This window comes from Schistocerca gregaria, chromosome 4 (assembly GCF_023897955.1).
Source record: "Schistocerca gregaria isolate iqSchGreg1 chromosome 4, iqSchGreg1.2, whole genome shotgun sequence".
In the NCBI taxonomy this organism is placed as follows: Eukaryota; Metazoa; Arthropoda; class Insecta; order Orthoptera; family Acrididae; genus Schistocerca; species Schistocerca gregaria.
Window position 1 is genome coordinate 444704080 of NC_064923.1, and position 24422 is coordinate 444728501.

The 24422-nt window shown below is 37.4% G+C and overlaps 1 protein-coding gene across 2 annotated transcripts in view; it reads left to right on the plus strand.

Annotated features, from left to right (window-relative positions):
* LOC126267592 (beta-parvin) overlaps nt 1-16129 on the plus strand; it is a 129382-nt gene extending 113253 nt beyond the window's left edge. For both annotated transcript variants that reach the window (XM_049972893.1, XM_049972894.1), the window contains exons 6-9: nt 1062-1223; nt 13954-14094; nt 14168-14411; nt 14605-16129. In XM_049972893.1, coding sequence (XP_049828850.1) covers nt 1062-1223; nt 13954-14094; nt 14168-14411; nt 14605-14681 — 624 coding nt within the window. In that variant the 3' untranslated portion in view covers nt 14682-16129. The remainder of the gene's footprint in view (nt 1-1061; nt 1224-13953; nt 14095-14167; nt 14412-14604) is intronic.
* The last annotated feature ends 8293 nt before the right edge of the window (nt 16130-24422 follow it).

The following is a 24422-nucleotide window of genomic DNA, read 5'->3' on the forward strand; positions in this document are numbered from 1 at the left end:
TTATGAGTGGTTGTCAAATATTTTGATTTTTTAGTCACATATGAAAAATTAACTCATAATGAAACCCATGTCAGTGCCTGCATTCACAACAATTAAACACAGGCTGCCACTTTTATTCGACAATAATCCTTGCACTCTTTGTCAACATTTATTTACAGGCTAATGTGTGTGAAACACGTTTCACCTAAGAAGTAAACCACTGGCAGCTTAGATTCTGATGCTTCATTCTTTCAAAAAAATCTAACGTAGTATGCCCTTCTTCTTTCACACATAACACATTGATTTTGGCACCTTTCAGAACTCAGAACAGTTTTTCTAAGAGTTCCATTGCTGCCTTGAAGTTCAGTTTTGTGTAACAAAAGCTGTACAGGTTTTGCAAAGTTGATATTTCTTTATATTGTTAGCAATAACTGTTGAAATTGGTATCTGATAATACATATATCTATATCATCAGTGGAATACTTACTGTGAACACCTTGCCTCTCCTTCTGTGGTGCAGGAATGTGACCTCCACTCTGCTCTGATGTGTGTCATTCCTTCTGTAATTTGCAAACCATTCTCTTGCTCACCTTCAACGTTTTGGCTGCATGTTCCATTGCCTTCTCCACTGGCATGATAAATCCATTCTCTGTTAATCATCAACAGATGTGATCATGCTAACCATAAACCATCTCCCTGTTTGCAAAGAATTTTTTGAACTCGCTTTCTGTTCCTGCACTGTGGTATAACAATACACATTACTGAAATCGGAGTGTGACTAAATAACATGTTAGTCCCCCACTATTGCTGCATTTCCTCTTTGTCTTGTCAGGTTGTACTTTAAAGTCTGTTTTCTCTGTTCTGCAGTATATTATTTTGAACATTCATGGCAATGTAAAGCAGTATATTAGTCAGTAACTTGGGAGTCCTTACACCTTTTTTAAACTTAGCCACTGAAGCATGTCTCATAGTGAGATGGTTGAATTTCATGAGCCAAAGCCTGCAAAAATATCTCACTTCACATGCTTTTTCCCTGTGTGTGTGTGTGTTTTTTTTAAAATTATCATTGTAATATTTTGCAGGTATTGGGACTTCCCCGTTGGTCACAACAAAAATGGAGTGTTGAAAGTATTCATTCAAAGAATATTGTTGCAATTTTACATTTGCTTGTTGCTCTGGCCCGCCATTTCAGAGCACCTGTTCGCTTACCTGAAAATGTTGCTGTGCATGTTGTTGTTGTACAGGTATGAACTATGAACTAAATATTTTATGTCATTCTTTTGTCAATTGATGTGTGAATAATTTAGTCAGTTACATTGATAGGCAAAAAATAAATAAATAAATAATAATTTAAAGAATAATATACGTAGAGTGTAGTAAAGCTTGTATACAGTGTTTTGACGAAGTGTAGCTGGCTCTCATTTCATCTCTTCCTTGTATGTAACTATTAATTTGACAAAAAACACAGAATTGGATTAACCGTATTCTCAACAAAATCTTCATATAATAGACAGAGTGAGACTGGTTAGCAATTTTCTCCTATTTCAAGTTTTTGCATAGTTTGGTCTGACCAGCATCTCCTCCTTTGGCAGTGTACAAAAAATTTAGAGTTGAAACAGCAAAGTGGAGTTACATTCGTGGAAGAGGTGTTTAAACAGCAGCTGGAAAAAAAAAGATGATGTCCAATCCTTTTCTTAACAGTATTTGCTATTAGTACAAGCACAGACATATATCCTACCGAGAAGGGAAGCCATGGAATCAATTATTAGCTTTATAAAACATCTGAAGAGAGAAGCTAAAGCAGACTGTTGAGTGCTACTATATTACTTTATGCTGCCCCCCCCCCCCCCCCCCTCTCTCTCTCTCTCTCTCTCTCTCTCTCTCTCTCTCTCTCTCTCTCTCTCTCTCTCTCTCTCTCTCCTCTTCAAGTCAATGATCTAATGATACATTTTCTTTTGCATATAGGTTTTAAGAAGCAGACAATGAAAGGCTCGATTGATAACAGTTAATCTACAATCTATTATCTAAACTGTACAGTCTATTATCTAAATTGTTACGCATTTCAAGATCAGTTTTAGTACACTCAATTTTAACATCATTCTACATGGCACAGAATGACATTAATCACTTCACACTGAAATTTTAAGTCCGTCCGAATGGGACTCAGATATATCCAGAATGAAATTTTCACTCTGCAGTGGAGTGTGCATTGATGTGAAACGTCCTGGCAGATTAAAACTGTATGCCAGACTGAGACTCAAACTCGGACCTTTGCCTTTTGCCGGCAAGTGTGAAGATAATTAGTGCTAACACATTAGTGATGGTGGTCACCAAATGACAACAACAGACTTCCTGGCAGATTTAAGCTGTGTGCAGGATTGAGACTTGTACTCAGGAACTTTGCTTTTTGCGGGCAAGTGCAAAGATAATTAGCGCTAACACATTATTGTTGGCGGCCGCAATTGGCAACAACAGACTGTAGCCTTCTATTCACCATGAATTTAATGAAAAAGGAAAGACCCAAACAGATAGCAAAAAAATCATAGTTAAATATTAAATGATATAAACCAATAAGTCACATGGATTATATACTCTTAACTAATGTGATAACGTGAAAACATAACTTCAGAAAATAAATACAAGATATTAGAAAAAAATCTTCAAAATGTGGTATTCGAGGTTGTGTAAGTGGAAAAAATGGAAAAATACTATTATTTACAAAATTTGTCCATCATTTAGCACTACAACAATTAATATGAAGACATGCTTTAGTGCAAAAATTCTGAACTGCTTGTTTATAAAAACAAATCCTTATATATACTTTTAAGAACTGTTATTATTTACGTAATGTAATTAGAAAAATGAGTAAAGGATGTATATGAAATTAATCCATTATCTGCTAATTGCAACAGAGCGAAGAATTGTCTTTTCTCCAACAAGATTTTTTAAAAAATGTCTTTCACAGAAAGAATTAATAATTTTCAGATCAACATATTCCACCAGCCTATTTTGTTACTTCTAGTCTTTCTTTAAATAAAATCCACTATGTTCAGAAAATTGTATTTTGAGAGAGAATAATCCTCTAACGAGATTGTCATTGTAGACAAACATTAACTAAGTACACCATCGTGCAGCAAGAGTAATCATATCGGGTATAAAATGTATCCACAAAATGTGTTATCTTCCAAAGTTAATCTAGTCAGTTTAGAAATGAAGAAAGAAAATTAGAAAGAGGCAGAGATAATTTGTGGTACACAGTTCACATAAGTAACTATGTATTTGCGTATAACTAGCATCAAAGTTTTTATGTATCCAGACTAAACACATATAATATCACATTATTTCATTTGTGTCATTCACTTCACTTGCAGGTACTCCGCTTTGTAAAGAATGTGGGTAACATTTAATTCATTACACACAATGAAAGGCTCATATTATTGTTGCATCTCAAATGGAAATGTTGATAAACAAATAGCTTTGACATTGCTCACACTGGATCGACTGGTGCACAGCCTGGCTTTTTTTTCCCATCAGAAGATACACCAACTCCTGGGGTCATTCAAAGTGATGTCAGACTCCTCCTGCGAGCCACCTTATTGCTTTGGGTGATGTGCTGTGCACCAACACCATTCAAACGTAAAGGAAACAGAAATTAAACTCTTGATGCCCACACCATTGAACATGTAAATGATAGTCACACACAAAAAATAATTTGAATCACTGTTAATGAATTTCTACACAAGGCAAAGTCTTCATGTTATCTCTCAACAGCAAACTTGAAATTTCTTCTTCTTCCCTTTTCAGTTACTTTTTCTCTTATTATTTCCAAAATTAGTTTACAATCCTCATCTTTTTATTCATACTGTTTTTGATCTACTATTCCAGCGGAATTTCTCCTTAAAACTGTTGTGAAATTCCAATTGCTGTTCTCATCGTGGATTAGTAAATTATGTACAGTTTTCTGCTGATCTTTGCAAAAACATACACCTGAGAAAGTGCTTTCAAACTCTGCAGTTGTTGTAAATTTTTCCACACCTAACTCACAATATGAGCTCTGTTCGAAAAATTCTGAAACATTTGTAATTTTGTGCCAGTGGTTTGTTGGAGTGAAATTGAGTTGGCATCCCTGCACATGCCTGTGTTTGGTGTATAACTGCCGGAAGTTTCGTTGTTATATTTCTGTTAGTTATTGTTCAGTGCTGTATTGAGTAGAACATTGCATCACACAGTTTGCAAATTTTTAGGTGACATAGTTAGAGAAGCAATGTGTCTGCATTATATTTTGCGTGAAACTAAAGAAACCTTTACAGAGACACACCAAATGATGCAGGAAGTTTACAGTAATGAGTGCTTAAGCTGTGCTTGGTGTTAGGAATGCTTCATATGATTTAGAAATGACTGGACGGAAGTTAAAGATGACTCTCATTCAAGATGCCCTTCGACATCCATCGATATGCTCATGTCAGGAACATCAATGAAATTGTGTGTGTTAATTGAAAACTGACTGTCTGAGAGATTGTAGAAGAATGTAACGTTTCAGTCGGATCATGCCATGAAATCCTGACGTGGCACCTTGGAATGCACCGTGCTACCGCCAAGTTCATCCCATGGCTCAAGAAATCTGTGAAGAGCTTTTGGATCACGCAAATGAGAACAAGATCTTCCTTAAGAGAACCATAAATGGTGATGAGAAGTCAGTCTATGGTTATGATGTTGAGACCTGGGTTCAGTCTTCACAATGGGTCAGGAGAGGTTCTCCAAGACCAAGGAAAACTGAACAGGTTAGGTTAAATGTCAAAGCCGTGCTGATAGTTTTCTTTGACTGTGAAGAATTGGTTCATTGTGAATTCACAAAAACAAAGTATTAATCGATGGTACTATCGGGATGTGTAGCGATACCTGCAAGAAAATGAAGGAAATGGCCTGAAATCTGGTGAGGTAGTTCGTAGCTTGTACAAGGTAGTTTGTAGCTCGTACATCATGATAATGCACCTGCATATTCGTCCCTGTTTGTGCATGACTATTGTGCAGAAAATGAAATCACTGTGCTGCCTCACCCTCCGTACTTTCTGGACCTTTTTTATTTGCAAAGTGAAAACCCCATTGGAAGGTTGAAGATTCGCAATAGATGCGATAAAAAAAGAATTTGCAGATGGGGCATTGTGTGGTCCAGCAAGAGGTGTACCAAAACAGTTTCCAGAAGTGCAAATGGTATTGGGATGGTGTATCAATTGTGGAGGAGAGTATTTTGAAAGTGACCATACACAATAGGTAAAATGAGAGTGTAGAAAAATTTTGTGCTCAAAAGTTCCAGAATTTTTTTGAACTGACCTTGTATGTAGTCACAAACATTACAAGTAGAGTGCACATCATCAGCAATTTGTGAACACGAAATGCTAAATTGTCCGTCGATAGCAAAATAGTTGATCCTTAAGTTAAGAGTAGTAATATTATTGCTAAGCACTGTTATTATTAAGTTAGTGTAGCAGTTATCATTGGAGCTTTCTTGCATCAGCAAATCAATATCCTGTCATTTCCGACTCCAGCCAGTATCAGTTTTCTTTTGTCTTGTCCAATTGATCCAGCTAATTAACTTTAATTTCAAGATTGAAAGAATGTTGTTATACATCAGAAATCTACTTGCAATCTGAATTGGTTTCGTCACGTTATTTTTGCATATCAAAATTGGTATGGATAATTATTGTACTTGGTTCAATAATCTGAATTTCTTGTTGCTGTGAGATTGAACTTCAGCCTCCTTGGATTCTTTCTCTTCTTCTCATTGTTTACTGTCCTGCGTGCCATCAGACTGCTTGGCATTTGTTAATCACATAAGTTCATTTTTCAAATCCTTGAATAACTCTTACATGTCATAATGATTTTTATAACTTTTTTATTCAACATTCCATTCAAATCTATTTTTAATTTTTGGTTTTGCTCATAGAGCTTTTTTGTTTACACATGCACTTAATTTTTGATTATCAGCCTTCAGTTAGTTACTGAGTTTCATGTTGCATGGATCACACAAATTAATTTTTAAATATAGTTACATGCCAAATATCTATAAAGGTTTTTTTCTTTATATCGACAGTGTTGAACAGCAACCTTGCTTGTCAAAAAAATTAGTTTTACATGAGAGTGAAAAAAATTATTATCTTGATATCAAACTTGTAAAGGCAACCGTAATGTTGAGTAACGAATGCCATTTTTTTGTTCTGCTGTCATATTTATGTACATCATTGTTTCTTTTGTTTATAACAAATTTAATGAGGGAACAAATATAGTGTGAAGCAGTAGTAAAAATGCCCAAGAGATGTGTGCAAGATAATTGTGTATGTGCACCACATATTACTCTTGCAGCAGGTTTTTGAGCAATGAAGACTTTCTTTCTTAAAGATGAGTAACGACAGAACATTATTTTGTTCATCTCCTGCTTATTATCATCTATTTTCTTGTTCAAATCTACACCCAGATTTTATAATAATTGCATTAACACATTCTGCTTTCCTACATTATCAGCATGATTGTTGTCTATTCCTGCCTCTTTTGATTTTGTGTCTGTTCTCAACTTTGAACTGTTATATTCAGCTATCTCTACAATATGAATTTTGTCGGTTAGTCCTGATTCATCAGTGACATGTCCAAACTACGCAAATCAAGACTGCCCTCATTAATTACGTCTCGGTTCTCACTTTGAGTAGACTCTGTTATTTATAATCAGAAGAGCAGTTCACTATCTATGTCATTTCTCCAGTCCAATGTTGTTTGATAAATGGAGGTACCACTGAAAATGGCAAATTCACTTATTATATATTGACAGTGCCACTAGGGCTCCAGATCAGAAGATCATTGCAGGATGTCAGGTCCTTGTCACCGGTCTCCATACATAAGAGTATCTGTCAGTGATGCTGTATTAACCAATGATACTTCTCTCCTCTTCAACTCAGTGATCTAATGAAACATTTTCTTCTCCTGATATCTTTTAGGAATCAGACAATGAAAGGTATGATTAATAACAATTAATGCCGGCTCACATGCTGTACAATTTATTATCAAAGTTATTACTCACTTCAAAGCCAATTTAACTACACTTTGTTTTAGCAGGATTCTCTATGTCACAGTACAACATTAATCATTTCACACTGAAACCTTAAGCACATCTGAACAGAGTGGGGATAATTATCCCGAATACAGTAGTGAGTGGTTTTCTGTGATTTCCCTAAATCGCTCCAGGCAAATGCCGGGATGGTTCCTTTCAAAGGGCACGGCCAACTTCCTTCCCCGTCCTTCCCTAATCTGATGAGACCGATGTCCTCACTGTCTGGTCTCCTTCCCCAAACCAACCAACCAACCAGCAGTAGTGAGTGCGGCTACACGATGACGACAGATTCTAGCTATCTACTTGCCACATTAGTTCTAAGCCAAGCACATGCACTAAGCAACAATCACTATACCCGAAAGCATTGTCAGTGGGCAAAGATTATTCTTAAATGCTGGACATGGATAAACCAGTGTTAGCTGCAGTTATATAACACATACCCTGTGGTAAAAGTGATAACTAAGGTCTCAAGAAATGTCTTGAAATATGTGGGAGGATAAGGGATCCTCACAACATTACCTGTTTAACATACTGGATGCTATTTAGAAAGATAAGCTAGGGAGTAATTCTTGCTGGAAATTCGGAACGTAGGTGTGGGTGTTCCTATGTTTGTCTGTTTTTCTCACCCTGCTTTGTTGTTGTTGTTGTTGTTGTTGTTGTTGTTGTTCTTAATGGTGCCCATTGAAAGTTTTTCCTTCTGTCCATTTTGAACATTTTTATATGGTCATTTCTCTCCTACACGAACTATTATATTCTATGGCCAGTGCTGTCTTTTTCTCACAGTATCACTTTGGTGTACTATCTAGTTGTAAGACAATTGTGCCATAAAGAATCAGTGTACATAATTAGCACCTAATATGTTTCAGCATCCTGTGAAACGTAATTAAGAATTGGACCTTGTATGTCCTATTAAGATCATCCTTCTCAACCACTTTTCTTTAAAGATCAGATTGTCGATTGACTGATTGATTGATGTTTGATTGGCCCAGTTTTTTATCATACATCACAAATTGTACAAGTGATATTGGACAAGTCAAAAGAAAGTTCAATAATACATAGTATAAGCAAGTAGTAGGTAAATTAAAGAAGTTAGGAAAAGCAGTAGGTGAATATGGACTGGGGGTAAGGAATGAAAGAGGAAGCTGCCTGGTAGAATTTTGCTCAGAGCATAACTTAATCATAGCTGACACTTGGTTTAACAATCATTAGAGAAGGTTGTATACTTGGAAGAGAGATGGAGACACCAAAAGGTTTCAGGTTGATTATATAATGGTAAGACAGAGATTTAGGAACCAGGTTGTAAGACATTTCCAGGGGCAGATGTGGACTCTGACCACAATTAATTGGTTATGAACTGTGATTAAAACTGAAGAAACTGTAAAAAGGAGGAAATTTAAGGAAATGGGACCTGGATAAACTGACTAAACCAGAGGTTGTACAGAGTTTCAGGGAGAACATAAGGAAACAATTGACAGGAATGGGGAAAAGAAATACAGTAGAAGAAGAAGGGGGAGCCCTGAGGGATGAGGTAGTGAAGGCAGCAGAGAATCAAGTAGGTAAAAAGACGAGGGCTGGTAGAAATCCATGGGTAACTCAAGAGATATTGAATTTAATTGACGAAAAGAGGAAATATAAAAATGCAGTAAATGAAGCAGGCAAAAAGGAATACAAACATCTCAAAAATGAGATCGACAGGAAGTGCAAAATGGCTAAGCAGGAATGGCTACAGGACAAATGATGGACTATGGGAACGATAGATACTGCCTATAGGGAAATTAAAGAGATCTTTGGAGAAAAGACAACCACCTGCATGAACATCAAGAGCTGAGATGGAAAACCAGTCCTGAGCAAAGAAGGGAAAGCAGAAAGATGAAAGCAATATATACAGGGTCTATAAAAGTGCAGTATACTTGAGGGCAACATTATCGAAATGGAAGAGTAGTAGACGATGATGAGATGGGAGATAAGATACTGCACGAAGAATTTGACAGATGTAAGTTGAAAGAAGGCCCTGGGAGTTGACAACATTCTGTTAGAACTACTGCTAGTCTTGGGAGAGCCAGCCATGACAAATTCTTCCATCTGGTGAGCAAGCAGGTGAAATACTCTGACTCCAAGAAGAATGTAATAATCCATTTCCTAAGAAAGCAAGTGCGAAAATTACCAAACATCATTTTAATAAGTCATGGTTGCAAAATGCTAACATGAATCCCTTACAGAAGAATGGAAAAACTGATAGAAGCTGACCTCAAGGAAGATCAGTTTGGATTCCTGAAAAAAGCAGGAACATGCGTGGCAGTACTGATTGTACGACTTCTCATAGAAGATAGGTTAAGGAAAGGCGAACCTATGTTTATGGTATTTGTAGACTTAGAGAAAACTTTTGACAATGTTGAATGGCATGCTCTCTTTCACATTCTAAAGAGGACAGTAGCAAAATACAGGGAGCAAAAGGCTATATGTGATTTGTACAGAAACCAGATGGCAGTTGTAAGAGTCAAGGGGCATGAAAGGGAAGCAGTGGTTTAGAAGGGAGTGTGACAGGGTTGTAGCCAACCGCCAATGTTATTCGATCTGTATATTGAGCAAGCAGTAAAGGAAACAAAAGAAGAAATTGGAGTAGGCATTAAAGTCCAGGGAGGAGAAATAAAAATTTGAGGTTTGCCGATGACATTGTAATCCTGTCAGAGCCAACAAAGGACTCGGAAGAGCAATTGAATGGAATAGACAGTGTCTTGAAAAGGAGGATGTAAGATGAACATCAAAAAAGCAAAACGAAGATAATGGAATGTAGTCGAATTAAATCAGGTGATGCTGTGGGTATTAGATGAGGAAATGAGACACTTAAAGTAGTAAAGTTTTGCTATTTGGAGAGCAAAATAAATGATGATTGTTGAAGTAGGGAGGATATAAAATGTAGACAGGCAAGGGTAAGAAAAGAGTTTCTGAAGAAGAGAAATTGTTAACTTCGAGTATAGATTTAAGTGTCAGGAAGTCCTTTTTGAAAGTATTTGTCTAGAGAGTAGCGATGTATGGAAGTGAAATGTGGATGATAAACACTTCACACAGCAAGAGAATATAAGCTTTTGAAGTGTGGTGCTACAGACGAATGCTGAATATTGGACGGTGGATTACGCAACTAATGAGGAAGTATTGAATAGAATTGGGGAGAAAAGAATTTGTGGTGCAACTTGACTAGAAGAAAGGATCAGTTGCTGGAACGCATTCTGAGGCATCAAGGGATTACCAATTTAGTACTGGAGGGAAGAATGGAGGATGAAAACTGTAGGAGGAGACCAGGAGATGAATACACTAAGCAGATTCAGAAGGATTTAGGTTGCAGCAGTTACTCAGAGATGAAGAGGCTTACACAGGATAGATTAGCACGGAGAGCTGCATCAAACCAGTCTTTGGACTGAAGACCACATGAAGAAGAAGAAGAAGAAGAAGAAGAAGAAGAAGAAGAAGAAGAAGAACAACCTACTCTTACAATTAACTAGCAGTACAGTATGTCCTTGGTTCTCCCCACCCACCTGGCCTTAATTTACATTAATTTCTTCTGACTCAGCATTTCTTCACTGTAATTACATTTGCTTCAATCCACTTTAGTTTTCCATATCTTTCATTGTCTTTCCCATTTATCTTTCCACATCTGTTACGTACAATGCACTTAGCTTTTCACTCTTATTAACTTGTGCATGATATTTAAGCAGTAATCTCTATCTGCATATTACCCTGTCTTCCACCTTTAAGCTCTTAGGTGTTCAAATCTCGTCCGATGCAGACCCACGGTTCTGGGTGACTTTCCACAAAATCTACCCCTTGGCCTTTTCCTTCACCCCTCTTCCTTTCACATCAACTCTTTTGCTTGAAGAAGGAGCCACTGGCTCCAAAAGCTTGCCAATTGCAACCATCTTTTATGTGTATGTTCTGCTGTGGCTTGGTGAGTAGATTTTTTATCTATCCAGTTAAATAATGTAGTTTTTAAGCAACTTTTTCACTACATATTCAGAAATTCTTTTACAGATTAGTAACAGTGCTTTATTAGACATGCCTTTAGTTTAACTTAAATTATTGGATATGTAGCAATTTTTATTTCCTGTGATAATTTATTGTCTAGTATTACGCCAATGTTAATTATGCTCCTCTGATTTGCTGCTGTTCTGTGATATTTTTTGTGTATTTTTGACTTCCCTCTGGTACAATAGTTGTGTACATCTTTGTTCTGTAGTAGTTTTGTTTCCAAGAGGTAGTCTCTATTGAACAAGATAGTTTCATAAATGGATAAACTTGGAACATTCAGAACATCAAGCTCGGAAAATGAGATTTTTCAAGACTGCATCTTTTTATGGCCACAAATTATTGTTAGGGCTCATTGCATTCTAAAAACCTTTACGCTGTGAGTTGAGTGTTGCCAGAAACTGATTCCATATTGAAGGAATTAGTTTAACTGTGCACAGTATGCCTGCAGTACTGTTGTTTTTCTTTCTGTTGACTTTAATATACTGGTGTCTTCAGCAAAAAGGATAGTTTTTTTTTTTTGAGGACTCGTGTATTCAACAAAGTGACACACATAAATCAAGAAGGATAGTGGACCTGAGATTGAGCTCTGCGGTATGCCATATTTTATTGGCAATCTACTAGAAAGGAAGGAGTTGTTTCTTGTTTAATTCTTAGTGTTGAATTCATACTGAAGTGATATCTTCTGCATGCTATTTTTTTAGATATGAACACAACGAGTTATGTGCTACACCTTTTACTCCCCATCTTTTTAATTTTTTGAGCAGAGTGTTATGATCCAGGATGTAAAAGGTTTTTGATAGTTCTAGAAAAATACCTACATCTAATATATGTTGATCAAGGGATTTTAAAGCACAGTCTAAGAATTCAAAAATCACTGTCTGTGTAGGTTTAGACTTTTAAAACCATGTTGTTGTACTGTAAGAGGAGAATATTTATTTATAAAACTTAAAAGCATGTCATAAAAGAAAACAGATAAAATAATGCCGTAAAACAATTTTCTCTAGAATTTTTGAGAAGGGATTTAACTGTGACACAGGTTTTTAGTTTGATATTTTATCCAAAGAACCTTTTCTTAGCTCTGGCATCCACAGTTCTCATGCATTTTCCTTGTTTGTTGCCATGGATTGTAGACCATGTATTTAGCAAGTAAGTATGCATATAAAAACAACTGCAATGCCTTTCACACAGACTACTTCTCCACAGCCTTTGTGTGACTAACACTGCCGGTGTGATGTAAACATTTAGTAACCATTTCCAGAAAACATGTTTTCTTTTCACGTCATGCAGAAATAAATCTTCCATGCCATTACATTCCTGTGACAGTACTGCTAGCCAAGATCTAAAACAATCTCTCTCTCACCCCCTTCTCCCTATTTTCTCATACATAATATTCAGCTCGCAAGTTACATAAACATGTTATTCCTTTATTACAAAACTCACTTTTCCTTGTCTACTCCATTTCTGCCTCATCACACATACCATTATCTTCAAAAGCAGTCAGATACTACAGTTATCTTGCTACATCACTGTCTAGCATTCTGTTTGCAGTATGTTAATGTGAGGTGCCTTTTTATATGAATAGATCTTTTCCAAGATAATTCCAGTCCTTTTGTTCAGTGTAATGTTATGACAGATGCTTTTTTCCAACTGTGGCATCTCCATATCCCTTCAATAACTAACAACTTCTCTCTGAAACATGTAAATAATATGTCTTCTTGCCCCCTCACCTTCCTGCCAGTCTCATTACACTTTCGCATCACTTGTCCCTTCAAGCGTGTTTGTGTTTGTGTGTGATGAGCATTGCTGGATTGATAAGCAGTTATGTGGTTGTGGGGAGAGGTCGAGCAAAAACGGAAGAGTTAATATGATAACTTTATCATTTACATCAGAAATTGGTAAACTAGCAGGGAAACCGGTAATAAAATGCATCAGAGGAAAAAAGAGTTCTGCATTAAAGGAGGCTAGCAGAACATGTTTTTTCTTAACAAATGCAAAAATTATGTGGGTAAAATAAAGATGTACTGTATTGCAGGATGTAAAAAGGTAGATTGTTTTACAAGAAAAGGAGTTTTGAAACTACTACATAAAATGGCCACTAACTGCAACTAAATTGTGAAAATGGGAGCATAACATTGTCAGTCTTCACTGAACTTCTTTCAATTAGTTTGTATGTATGTGAGAAAGTACGTATGTGATGAAAGACTGTCCAACAGAACAAATCAGTTTGTGGTATTTAATGTTAACTGTGTAAAATCTTATATCTATATGTTACCCCATTCTGTGCAGGATCCTTTCATCAAGGGTTTTGTGTTTTGGAATAGAAATAGTGCGCGCGCACCCCCTCCCCCCCTCCACACACACACACACACACACACACACACACACACACACACACACACACACACACTGACTCACTCTTTCAATGAAGAGTTCGGCATTAAAGGAGGCTAGCAGAACATGTTTTTTTCTTAACAAATGCAAAAATTATGTGGGTAAAATACAGATGTACTGTATTGCAGGATGTAAAAAGGTAGATTGTTTTACAAAAAAAAGGAGTTTTAAAACTACTACATAAAATGGCCACTAACTGCAACTGCCATGTAGTGAGTATGGAAATCCTGATTCAGTTCTGGTTGATGAGAGACTACATGAGATGAAATAAAAATGCCATTAGCAAAAGGGAAAGCATGCAGCATTAATCATCTGTTTTGTAATTAAAGAGAGAGAGAGAGAGAGAGAGAGAGAGAGAGAGAGAGAGAGAGAGAGAGTTGAAAAATGTGTTGTGCTAGTTTTGTTTGATAGAGTTATTTGGACTCAGCATACAGTATATTGAGGAATTTGTATTGCTTTAGAAACTGGATGGCTCACTGAGCCATCGGACAGTATTAGAAGAAATAACAACTACCTATGATGACCTCGGGATGCGCTGTGAGAGAGACGCCTTCGATACATTATTTGACCACGCACCGGACAAACTGCAAGTTGTGAAAAAGGTATGTTACTAATTTAAAAGTTGCCTTGAATATTAATGATGTCAGAAAATTGAGTGAATTCTTTTGTTTACAGTCTTTGGTTACATTTGTCAACAAGCATCTGAACAAAGTAAATCTTGATGTGACTGATCTTGATACACAGTTTCATGATGGTGTTTATCTAACTCTTTTGATGGGCTTGTTGGAAGGTTTCTTTGTGCCTTTATATAGTTTTCATTTAACACCACAAGATTTTGATCAAAAAGTTCATAATGTTGCCTTTGCCTTTGAACTTATGCAAGATGTGGGATTAGCTAAGCCGAAAGCTCGACCTGAAGGTATGTAGACTTCTTTATAACTGACATTGTTTTTTTGCTATATATTAATTTACAGTGATCAATCATTGTCATATAACTCTTCATGAAATAATTTTCATGACTAGTTAACCTTCCTGTTTAGAAATAGTCTATTATTCATCTGTTTTACAGTTAAGTGTTTCAAGAAGTTGGTAATAATCTAATTTGTTTCCAGATATTGTCAACTTGGATCTGAAATCAACACTCAGAGTATTATACAACCTTTTCACAAAATACAAAAACTTGAGCTGAACTGAAATCAAGCAGACTGGAGACAGTCACTGTATAGCCTAGAAATAAGCTTAAGGCAAGAGCTTTACTAGTTGAGATTAACTATAATCGCAGTAAACAGAAAATGAATGGTTGTTATAACAGGAACATTAAATACAGTATTGTCTTTTCCAAAATGCATAACTTCATATTTGCTTGACACCACAGATTTAACAAAAATCTCATCTGTGGAGCATTGCTTATCTGCAAAAGAACCACAGCCTACCTTTTGCTGACTGTAGATTAAAAATGTGTCTTGTCTTCTGTAACTGGACAGTGCATGTCTGTTCTTAGTTTAAGTCATTATGTGCCTTTGTTCTCCAGAAATGAGTATTTTTTCTATATGAATATGTAGAGTAACCAGAGTGTTTTAGTAGTCTCTTGATCTGCAACTTTTATGTACAGTAGATCACAAAAAGGAGAATAGAAAATAAGAATTAGGTTAGATAAGAGTTTTACAGCTCTTTTTGCAAGTTAATTACTTGCTGTGCCGATAATTCTGATCTCAGATTGTTTGATGTTGTCTTACTACATTGTTAGACACATTCAATATGTTTTGATAAACTTCATTGCATGTAATTTTTTATTTATGTTTAAAACAAGATTTTGGTAATTTGTGTGTGATGTGTGCCTTCCATTACTTAAAATACTAATTAATGTATAAGTAATTAATCAATGTGTGACAATTGTTTTCCGTTATTTAAATTACAAATTAATGCGGAAATAATCAATGTGTGACAAATGTCTTCCATTACTTAATATACAAATTAACATAGAAGTGATTAATCTTTGTATAACAGTTGCCTTCTATTATTTAAAATACAAATTAATATAGAAATAATTAATCATCTGTTGACCATTCCCTTTGCATCCCAAAACTATGATTTAATGAGATAATGATTGGCCACTGAAATGGTACTACCAGTGTGATCACTGTTTCACTGGTCTGCCAGAATTGCAGTTAGTTTCATTAGATTTTGTTTACAATATTCTTTTCATTCACAGATCCTTACTAATAAAATGATTGTTTGAGGTGCACTAATAACTTACTGCTGTGAGCTTCTTTTATCTGCTTCTATAGGCCATTAATTTGTTGGAGTTATGTAATCTCTTACATAGTTGTAGTAAGACTACTGGTGCTAAACTTCGAGAGGATGGATAATGTCAAGAAGACATAAAATTATCACTGCCAGGAAGAAAATATATGTATGTAAGGTTAGTTTGTGAAGTGCCTCCTTTTTACTGTGTCATTTATATTGTGCTTCCTTTATGCTGATACAAAAATGTTTGGGAAAGATGTCCTGTGTGGGAAAGATGTCCTGTGTGAACTAGATTCTTGCCATAAGGATGTGTATTACATTGAAAAGTCTATAAATGTGTGCTAATTTATGAAGTATATGCACAGTGTTTAATAAAAGATTTTTATAAGATTCTCTCAAAATTATTTTTCTATTAAAAAACGCAATCTTAGAACTTATTCCGTCCATAAAAATGGCACATACCTCACATCAAAACATTGCACACTGTTTTTTTTGGTTTCAGCTTGTGACATTAGTATATTACTACACTGGTATCCAAAATTAAAGAACTGCTATTTTCCTGACCTATGTCTAATTCACGATATAATCATACAAACTGTAAACGACCTCCGTACGACCGTGTTCTGCACGGAAGATGGCATTCTGGTTAACTGACAACTGTGGCAGTGATGATATCGGGCACCTATGAAACAAGGTAGTGTTTGCTGGGTAGCACGACATCCACAGTCGCTGTGTACACAGTCACAGACAGTGCAGTATGGCACAGAGAAGATGCTACCAGACTCGCTGCAGTGGAGGACCAGAGAAAGAAAGAAAGGAAGTAGGACTCTCGCAAACTGATGTGGTCCGATGGCTTAGTGTGAATCATTCTGTTATTTCTTGAGTGTAGCGACAGTGTATACAGTCAGAAACTGTGTCCCAAAGACACTGTAACTCAGCACTTGTAACTTCAGAAGAGAGAGCTTATTTGACTGTAAGCGCATGACAGTACTGCCTTAGTACTGCACAGCAACTGGCACGTGAGTTGGCAGGGACGTGTTGTATCGAGGCAAATGGTGTGCAGAGACTTTGGCAGAGTGGCCTTTATTGTCGGAGACATGCTGCTTGTCGACCTCTGACACGTCTTCAGGGGGGAATGTCTAGAGTTGAGTCACCAACATGTCACCTTGTTGGACGAACAGTGGACCAATGTTGTTTTAACAGACAAGTCCCGATTTGAGAATGATTCTCAATGGATTCGGATCTGGAGGGAACATGGAACACAATTTTGGGAAATTGTAAGGGTAAAACAGCAACTGGTGTCATGTATGGTGACAAGATCTTGGGACCTCATGTGCAGTTGTTGTGTGATGCTGTGGGCCCAGACTTTGTACTGATGTGCTGTGGGCCCAGACTTTGTACTGATGGACAACAGTGCTCCACCTCATAGAGCATGTGTGGTTGGTGTTTACTTGGTAACGGAAGATATTGCACACATGACATGCCATGGCCTGCTCGCTCTCCCGATTTAATTCCCGGAGAGCATGTCTGGGATGCACTAGGGAGATAGCTTCCATCAGTCAGCATCCACCAACCACTCTTCAAAACTGCGAGCAGCTCTGCAGGAAGGATGGGCGTTATTGCCTCAATGTGAGACTGATGACATAATTCATAGCATGCCCCCTTGTTGTGAGGCCTGTATTGGCGTCAGAGGTGGTCATACCCCATATTAAGCACATTAACAACTTGGTGGAATGTGTGTGCAAATCCCCTAAGTTGGAAAAAATGAACATTTTTGTCTACCGCTATGCCCATTGCAGTTGTTTACATTATGTGTTCTTCACATTGTTTTTACTTTGCTATCACCTGTTTGTACTGTTTTGTGGCAAAATAAACACAATGATGCTAAATGTCTGTGTGTTGCTTTAATTTTGGACACCAGTGTATTATAAATGTAAAAAAAAGTATGTATTGATACAAATTAAGAAGATAATTGGAAGTAATGCCATAGACAAAGTAGTGTGGATTTGACTGCAATTGCTTCCTGTTACATCACAATGCTGTTCTTACTGTGGTACGCTGTTTCAACAGTTGTACATTGAGTTCACCTTATCATGAAACTTAAAGTACATACTCCAAACGGCACGCTGTGCGCTTCACCTTAGATTGATACAGGGTGTTTCAAAAATGACCGGTATATTTGAAACAGCAATAAAAACTAAACGAGCAGTGATAGAAATACGCCGTTTGTTGCAATATGCTTGGGACAACAGTACATTTTCAGGCGGACAAACTTTCGAAATTACAGTAGTTACAATTTTTATCAACATATGGCGCTGCAAGTGATGTGAAAGATATAGAAGACAACGCAGTCTGTGGGTGCGCCATTCTGTATGTCGTCTTTCTGCTGTAAGCGTGTGCTGTTCACAACGTGCAAGTCTGCTGTGGACAACATGGTTTATTCCTTAGAAGAGAGGATTTTTCTGGTGTTGGAATTCCACCGCCTAGAACACAGTGTTGTTGCAACAAGACGAAGTCTTCAACGGAGGTTTAATGTAACCAAAGGACCGAAAAGCGATACAATAAAGGATCTGTTTGAAAAATTTCAACGGACTGGGAACGTGACGGATGAACGTGCTGGAAAGGTAGAGCGACCGCGTATGGCAACCGCAGAGGGCAACGCGCAGCTAGTGCAGCTGGTGATCCAACAGCAGCCTCGGTTTTCTGTTCCCCGTGTTGCAGCTGCGGTCCAAATGACACCAACGTCCACGTATCGTCTCATGCGCCAGAGTTTACACCTCTAACCATACAAAATTCAAACGCGGCAACCCCTCAGCGCCGCTACCATTACTGCACGAGAGACATTCGCTAACGATATAGTGCACAGGATTGATAATGGCGATATGCATGTGGGCAGCATTTGGTTTACTGACGAAGCTTATTTTTACCTGGACGGCTTTGTCAATAAACAGAACTGGCGCATATGGGGAACCAAAAAGCCGCATGTTGCAGTCCCATCGTCCCTGCATCCTCAAAAAGTACTGGTCTGGGCCGCTATTTCTTCCAAAGGAATCATTGGCCCATTTTTCAGATCCGAAACGATTACTGCATCACGCTATCTGTACATTCTTCGTGAATTTGTGGCGGTACAAACTGCCTTAGACGACACTGCGAACACCTCGTGGTTTATGCAAGATGGTGCCCGGCCACATCGCACGGCCGACGTCTTTAATTTCCTGAATGAATATTTCGATGATCGTGTGATTGCTTTGGGCTATCCGAAACATACAGGAGGCGGCGTGGATTGGCCTCCCTATTAGCCAGACCAGGTGTACTGCGCCAGAATCCAGAAACAATTGAACAGCTGAAGCAGTACATCTCATCTGCATGTGAAGCCATTCCGCCAGACACGTTGTCAAAGGTTTCGGGTAATTTCATTCAGAGACTATGCCATATTATTGCTACGCATGGTGGATATGTGGAAATTATCGCACTATAGAATTTCCCAGACCGCAGCACCATCTGTTGTTGACAATTGTAACTACTGTAATTTCGAAAGTTTGTCTGCCTGAAAATGTACTGTTGTCCCAAGCATATTGCAACAAACGGTGTATTTCTATCGCTGCTCGTTTAGTTTGTATTGCCGTTTCAAATATACCGGTCATTTTTGAAACACCCTGTACTTGCTTTCTGGTTTATCAAATTTCATTGACTAAATTTCTTAAATTACCTTAAGCAACTTTCTTGGGGCAATTTCAGATCTTTTGGTTCTGGACCAGGTAATAAGTTTGCTGTGGGCTTAACACTTTTTGGTTGGGCCTGAATCTTACAATGGCACTGGTCCACTGCTATAGATGACATACATCTTGAACTATTTGTTGTACAATGATGTAAGCTTGCAGGTACATTCAACAGTGTATATGGATACTGTCTACAAAATTTGGTGTGAATAGAGTTAGTAGTAAAGAGATAATATATTAAAACATTATGCGTTTGAGACTCAGCTCCTTCTCAGAACTGTTAGGTTCGAGCCACCAATCTATAAGGCTGAGACTGGTAATTGTGTGTGTGCTATGGATTGAAATATTATTCAAGCAACATTATGCAATTCTTGTCCTTCACGTTAGAAATAGGTAGTTAACACACACAAGCATGAGTTGCACTTAGATTGTGTAATAACATTATATGTGTCATGAACATTATTTCAATAAATCTCAATAGCAGCTCTGATTTATTGTCACTGCAAAGTATCAATTAAAACAATGAGCAAATTTACTTCTTTGACAAACAAGTGAAAAAGTTTGACCTTGAAAACATTGAACAGTAAAATATTACACAAAATGCATTTTGACGCTATTTGTACAAAAAAAAAAAAAAGGCAGCTCTCTAGAAATGTTAATAGTATCCATTATAAAAAGATTTCTCACTAATCATGTTGTCATACATTATGCCAGGCAGAATTCAGGATTGCTTGGACTGTCTCTACACTTGTAAGTTTTGTCAGTATACTTGCCTTGTTTGGCACAATTTTACACCTCTTCCTCATGATTTGCTTTTTTTCCTTCAGTTGATTCCTGCTTTTCCACAAATTTGTTCTTTTTATTCTGTAAGTATTTGTTGTAAAGGAATTGCAAACTGAAACGTGTCAACATCATCTAGTCCTAGAAATATTTGCAATACAATTGGCAGTGGTTCTGAGATTCTTTGCTGCCATGAGTTTATGACTTACTTGTGTCGGTGTGTTCTGAAATTTGGTGGAAATTAAACTAACATCTCCTCTTCCTTCCATTTTCAATTATCAACCTTGCACATAGTGAGCAATTGTGTTTCCTTGGCTCAGTTTTCTAGGTACTGCAACTTTAGGAGCATTCCTCCTATTTAACCTTAATGTTTCACAGCAGTGCATTTTCAGATTTAATAATGCCACAGCAAACACAAAACTATTGTAATAATGATGGCCAATATGCAACTTCTCTGAAAAGTGTGAAACAACATTTTTAGTATGAAATTTTCCACCAATATCGCCAAGCAATTTGTACACAGCACTCATTTATAAAACCAACTGGAATGTTCAGCATATATATCTTCATGCCATATTTATGCCTTTTTATTTTGTATATATAGTCGAATCATTAATTCATCTAAAGACAGGTCTCTTCTGATAATATGCTCGACTCATTCATACACTCGCTCATAATCACTAAGCACTGGAAAACGCAATGTTTTGTCCTGTGTGGATGTCGAAGGCACTTAGATTAACATATGTTATGGAGGTGAGTGGTTATTGTTTATTGTGATTTTCTGCAGCACTTTCATCTAAAGTGCCAGGAATAGACTTACTCGGTGTCAAATCTGAAATGTTTATCGCAAAGACACTCAGTAAATTCTACACTTGTCGTGACACAGTTCGTAGCCTGACATCTGAGGTGACGCGAGGTTGGTCCGAAGATGTGGTGAACAATGAAGACATTGTCGCTATGTTGTTTGGCACTGTAGTATCGTCCAAGCCTTGTGGATATTTAGGAATTTTGCATGTGGAATTCATGAGCACTTGAGAGATGTTGTCGACATTGCCAAAGAAACAGTGAGATTGTGCTGTTAGCAATGGCAGCATTCTCAATCATTTAACCGATATGGCAGATTTTTGGCTTAACAGCAAAATCATGGTGTAATGTGGAAAATCACCACCGAGGGAAATTGGATACCAGAGGTGTGAAATCGGAATAGTGACACGCTAGAGATATGATTTCCTTACTATTTATTGCTGAGCATAATATACACAATTCTTGTAATCATTATAAGCATACAGAGTATACTAACTCTCCTTGCCGTCCGGACCAGTGATCTTCCTTTCCTCCAGTCAGAGATGTTACACCACCACACCTTCATGACAAATAAAAAGCCAAAAATGGGACAAACTTTAAGTGAATTGTCTACTGGTCTGTTGAAAAATTTTAAGAAGTTATTGCCATATATAAATTGTCTAAACAGTTCTTCAGCTATCATATTTGCATCCAAGGAGGATGATTCAAAAGAAGACAAAAATACTAAATTCTGTAATTTTCTCATAGCACGGTCATTATATTTCTCGTGTCAGTTTTTGCACAAATGCTGAAATAATAAATATTGTGACATTTGTTCATGGAATAAGAAAAGCTACTATAATTGCTCAGCACAGGAAAGGAGACTGGGCATGATACGACTCTATCGTTCTGTTCTATGTAGATAACTGGAATGCTCTTGCTCCTGTTCTACCAGTCATAGGTTCCTGGAATAATAGTGTTTCAAGTGACAACAAGGTGACACAAGCCTCTCCCATTTATAATAAGAATTATCAGATTGCTGCTCCTGACTATAGGTTTACTTCAATGACATTGTATGCTTACATGTTATGACCTGTTTCGAGATTCTGAACCGCCTCTAGGAATTGGTACTGATTCTACAAATGGTGATAGTGTGAAATTGTTCAAGTAGTTCAGTTCTCGAAATGGTAATTTCCAGGAAATCATTCTTGACTTCCAGACATGTTGGTACAATTTTGTACTGTTGCCTAGAGAAGAAAATGCACACTGATAGAGAACTGCACCTGCTCTGTGATTCAGATTAGCGGGTCTTAGGAGACAGAACTTAGCACATCGTTCTTAAGAGTGTCAAAATCATTAGATGTCAAATAGCTTCACACTTACCATAGGGGAACGTTTGCGGTGCCTAGTGTGGATTTTACAAGGGATTGGGCAGCGGGGTTCATGATAAAGGGCATTCTATAGGTAGACCAAAGTGAGAGGGAGACTTGCTTGGCTGGACTACATTCTGTAAGGTGGACTGGAGGATGATGAGGAGAGTAATAAACTCAAAAAAATAAAATTAACATCCAATGTTTATTTAGAATATCAGTTACAGAATTAACCTCCCTATCACAATAGTAGCCAAGTCCTTCTACAAACTTTTTTGCGGTGAACATACAGTGCGTAGTGGGGCATTCATTCTGTTTACTGGATAACCGGTTTCAACACTCTAAAGGTGCCATCATCGGACCTGTGAAGATATAACATGACAGGTTTGAGGGAGGGCTTAGACGAGTTACACTATATACATTACTATTAGTACAGTACCAAATATCTGAATGTAGATTAACATTTATACACCATACATGAGGCAGACCAGCTGATATAAAATCAATGCCACAAAAAAAACTTCTCTCATGGTCATTCTTTTCCACAAGGTATGTAAAACCGAAGTCACAAGATAAAACCATTTGGTACATGACCGCTGCTCGACTAACAACAGTCAGCATCACACTGCCCTATTCCGCGCAGGTTTACCTGCTGCGATTCTAGTGGTTCACAACCGGCCACCAGATAGCGCTGTCTGAGCAGTGCACACACAGTCCCACTCATTACTACTACAATACAACTTTACTATTACTGCTAATCAAATACCCATGCAAAAAAACACTTTTGCATACACATACTGTTAAGTACATCAATTACAGAGTAAAAACGTCTTAAGCACAGGCATTATCCATATTAGCACCATACAAAACTACATATTATAATTTACCCTTATTCATATATGGAAGTCAGGAATTTAAACACAGTAAGCTGTTCATAACACGACTTAGATACACTGTGATGAATGATTAAAACCTATATGCTGGGCTTTACCTGTCTGGGTACTATGGTCTTCGGTACTGTAAGCGCTAAAAAAGTACTCACTATAAAAGGCTCTCATCATCATCTATACACTCATGAACGTAGTACGGACCAACTATGAAAACCTGCATAGGCACATGAAATTAAGGAAGTGCCCAGACCGGTAAAGCCCAGCATATAGGTTTTAATCACTTGCCACAGTGTATCTAAGTCGTGTTATGAACAGCTTACTATGTGTAAGTTCCTGACATCCATAAATAAATAAGGGTAAATTATAATATGTAGTTTTGTATGGCGCTAATATGGATAATGTCTGTGCTTCAGATGTTTTTACTCTGTAATTGACGTACTAGTACGTATAGTATGCACAGCATGTATAGTATGTACAGTAAGTGTATGCAAAAGTGTTTTTTGCATAGGTATCTGATTAGCAGTAGTAGTAAAGTTGTATTGTAGTAGTAATGAGTAGCTATACCATGGGACTGTGTGTGCACTGCTTGGACAGCACTATCTAGTGGCAGGTTGTGAACCACTAGAATTGCAACAGGTCAGCCTGCGCAGAATGGGGCAGTGTTATGCCGACCGTTGTTAGTCGAGCAGCGGTCATGTTCCAAATATTTTTTATCTTGTGACTTCGGCTTTACATATCTTATGGAAAAGAATGACCATGAGAGCAGTTGTTTTTTATTTTTTGTGACAATGATTTTATATCAGCTGGTCTGCCTCATGTATTGTGATATCCAAATAGTTTATAAATGTTAATCTACATTCAGGTATGTGGTAATGTGCTAATAGTAATGTATATAGTGTAACTCATGTAAACCCACCCTCAAACCTGTCATGTTCGTCTTCACAGATCCGATGATGGTACCTTTAGTGTGTTGAAACCGGTTATGCAGTAAACAGGAATTAAGCGTTCTTGGCTTTTGAATTATTTCTCCTTCTAAAGAGACAGTGACTGTTACCACTCTTGCCTACTCACTGCAATAAAAGACCAGCAGAGCCTTGCAGGTCACTCAGTGCCTCCAGCCTGTAAATATGGCTGCATCTGT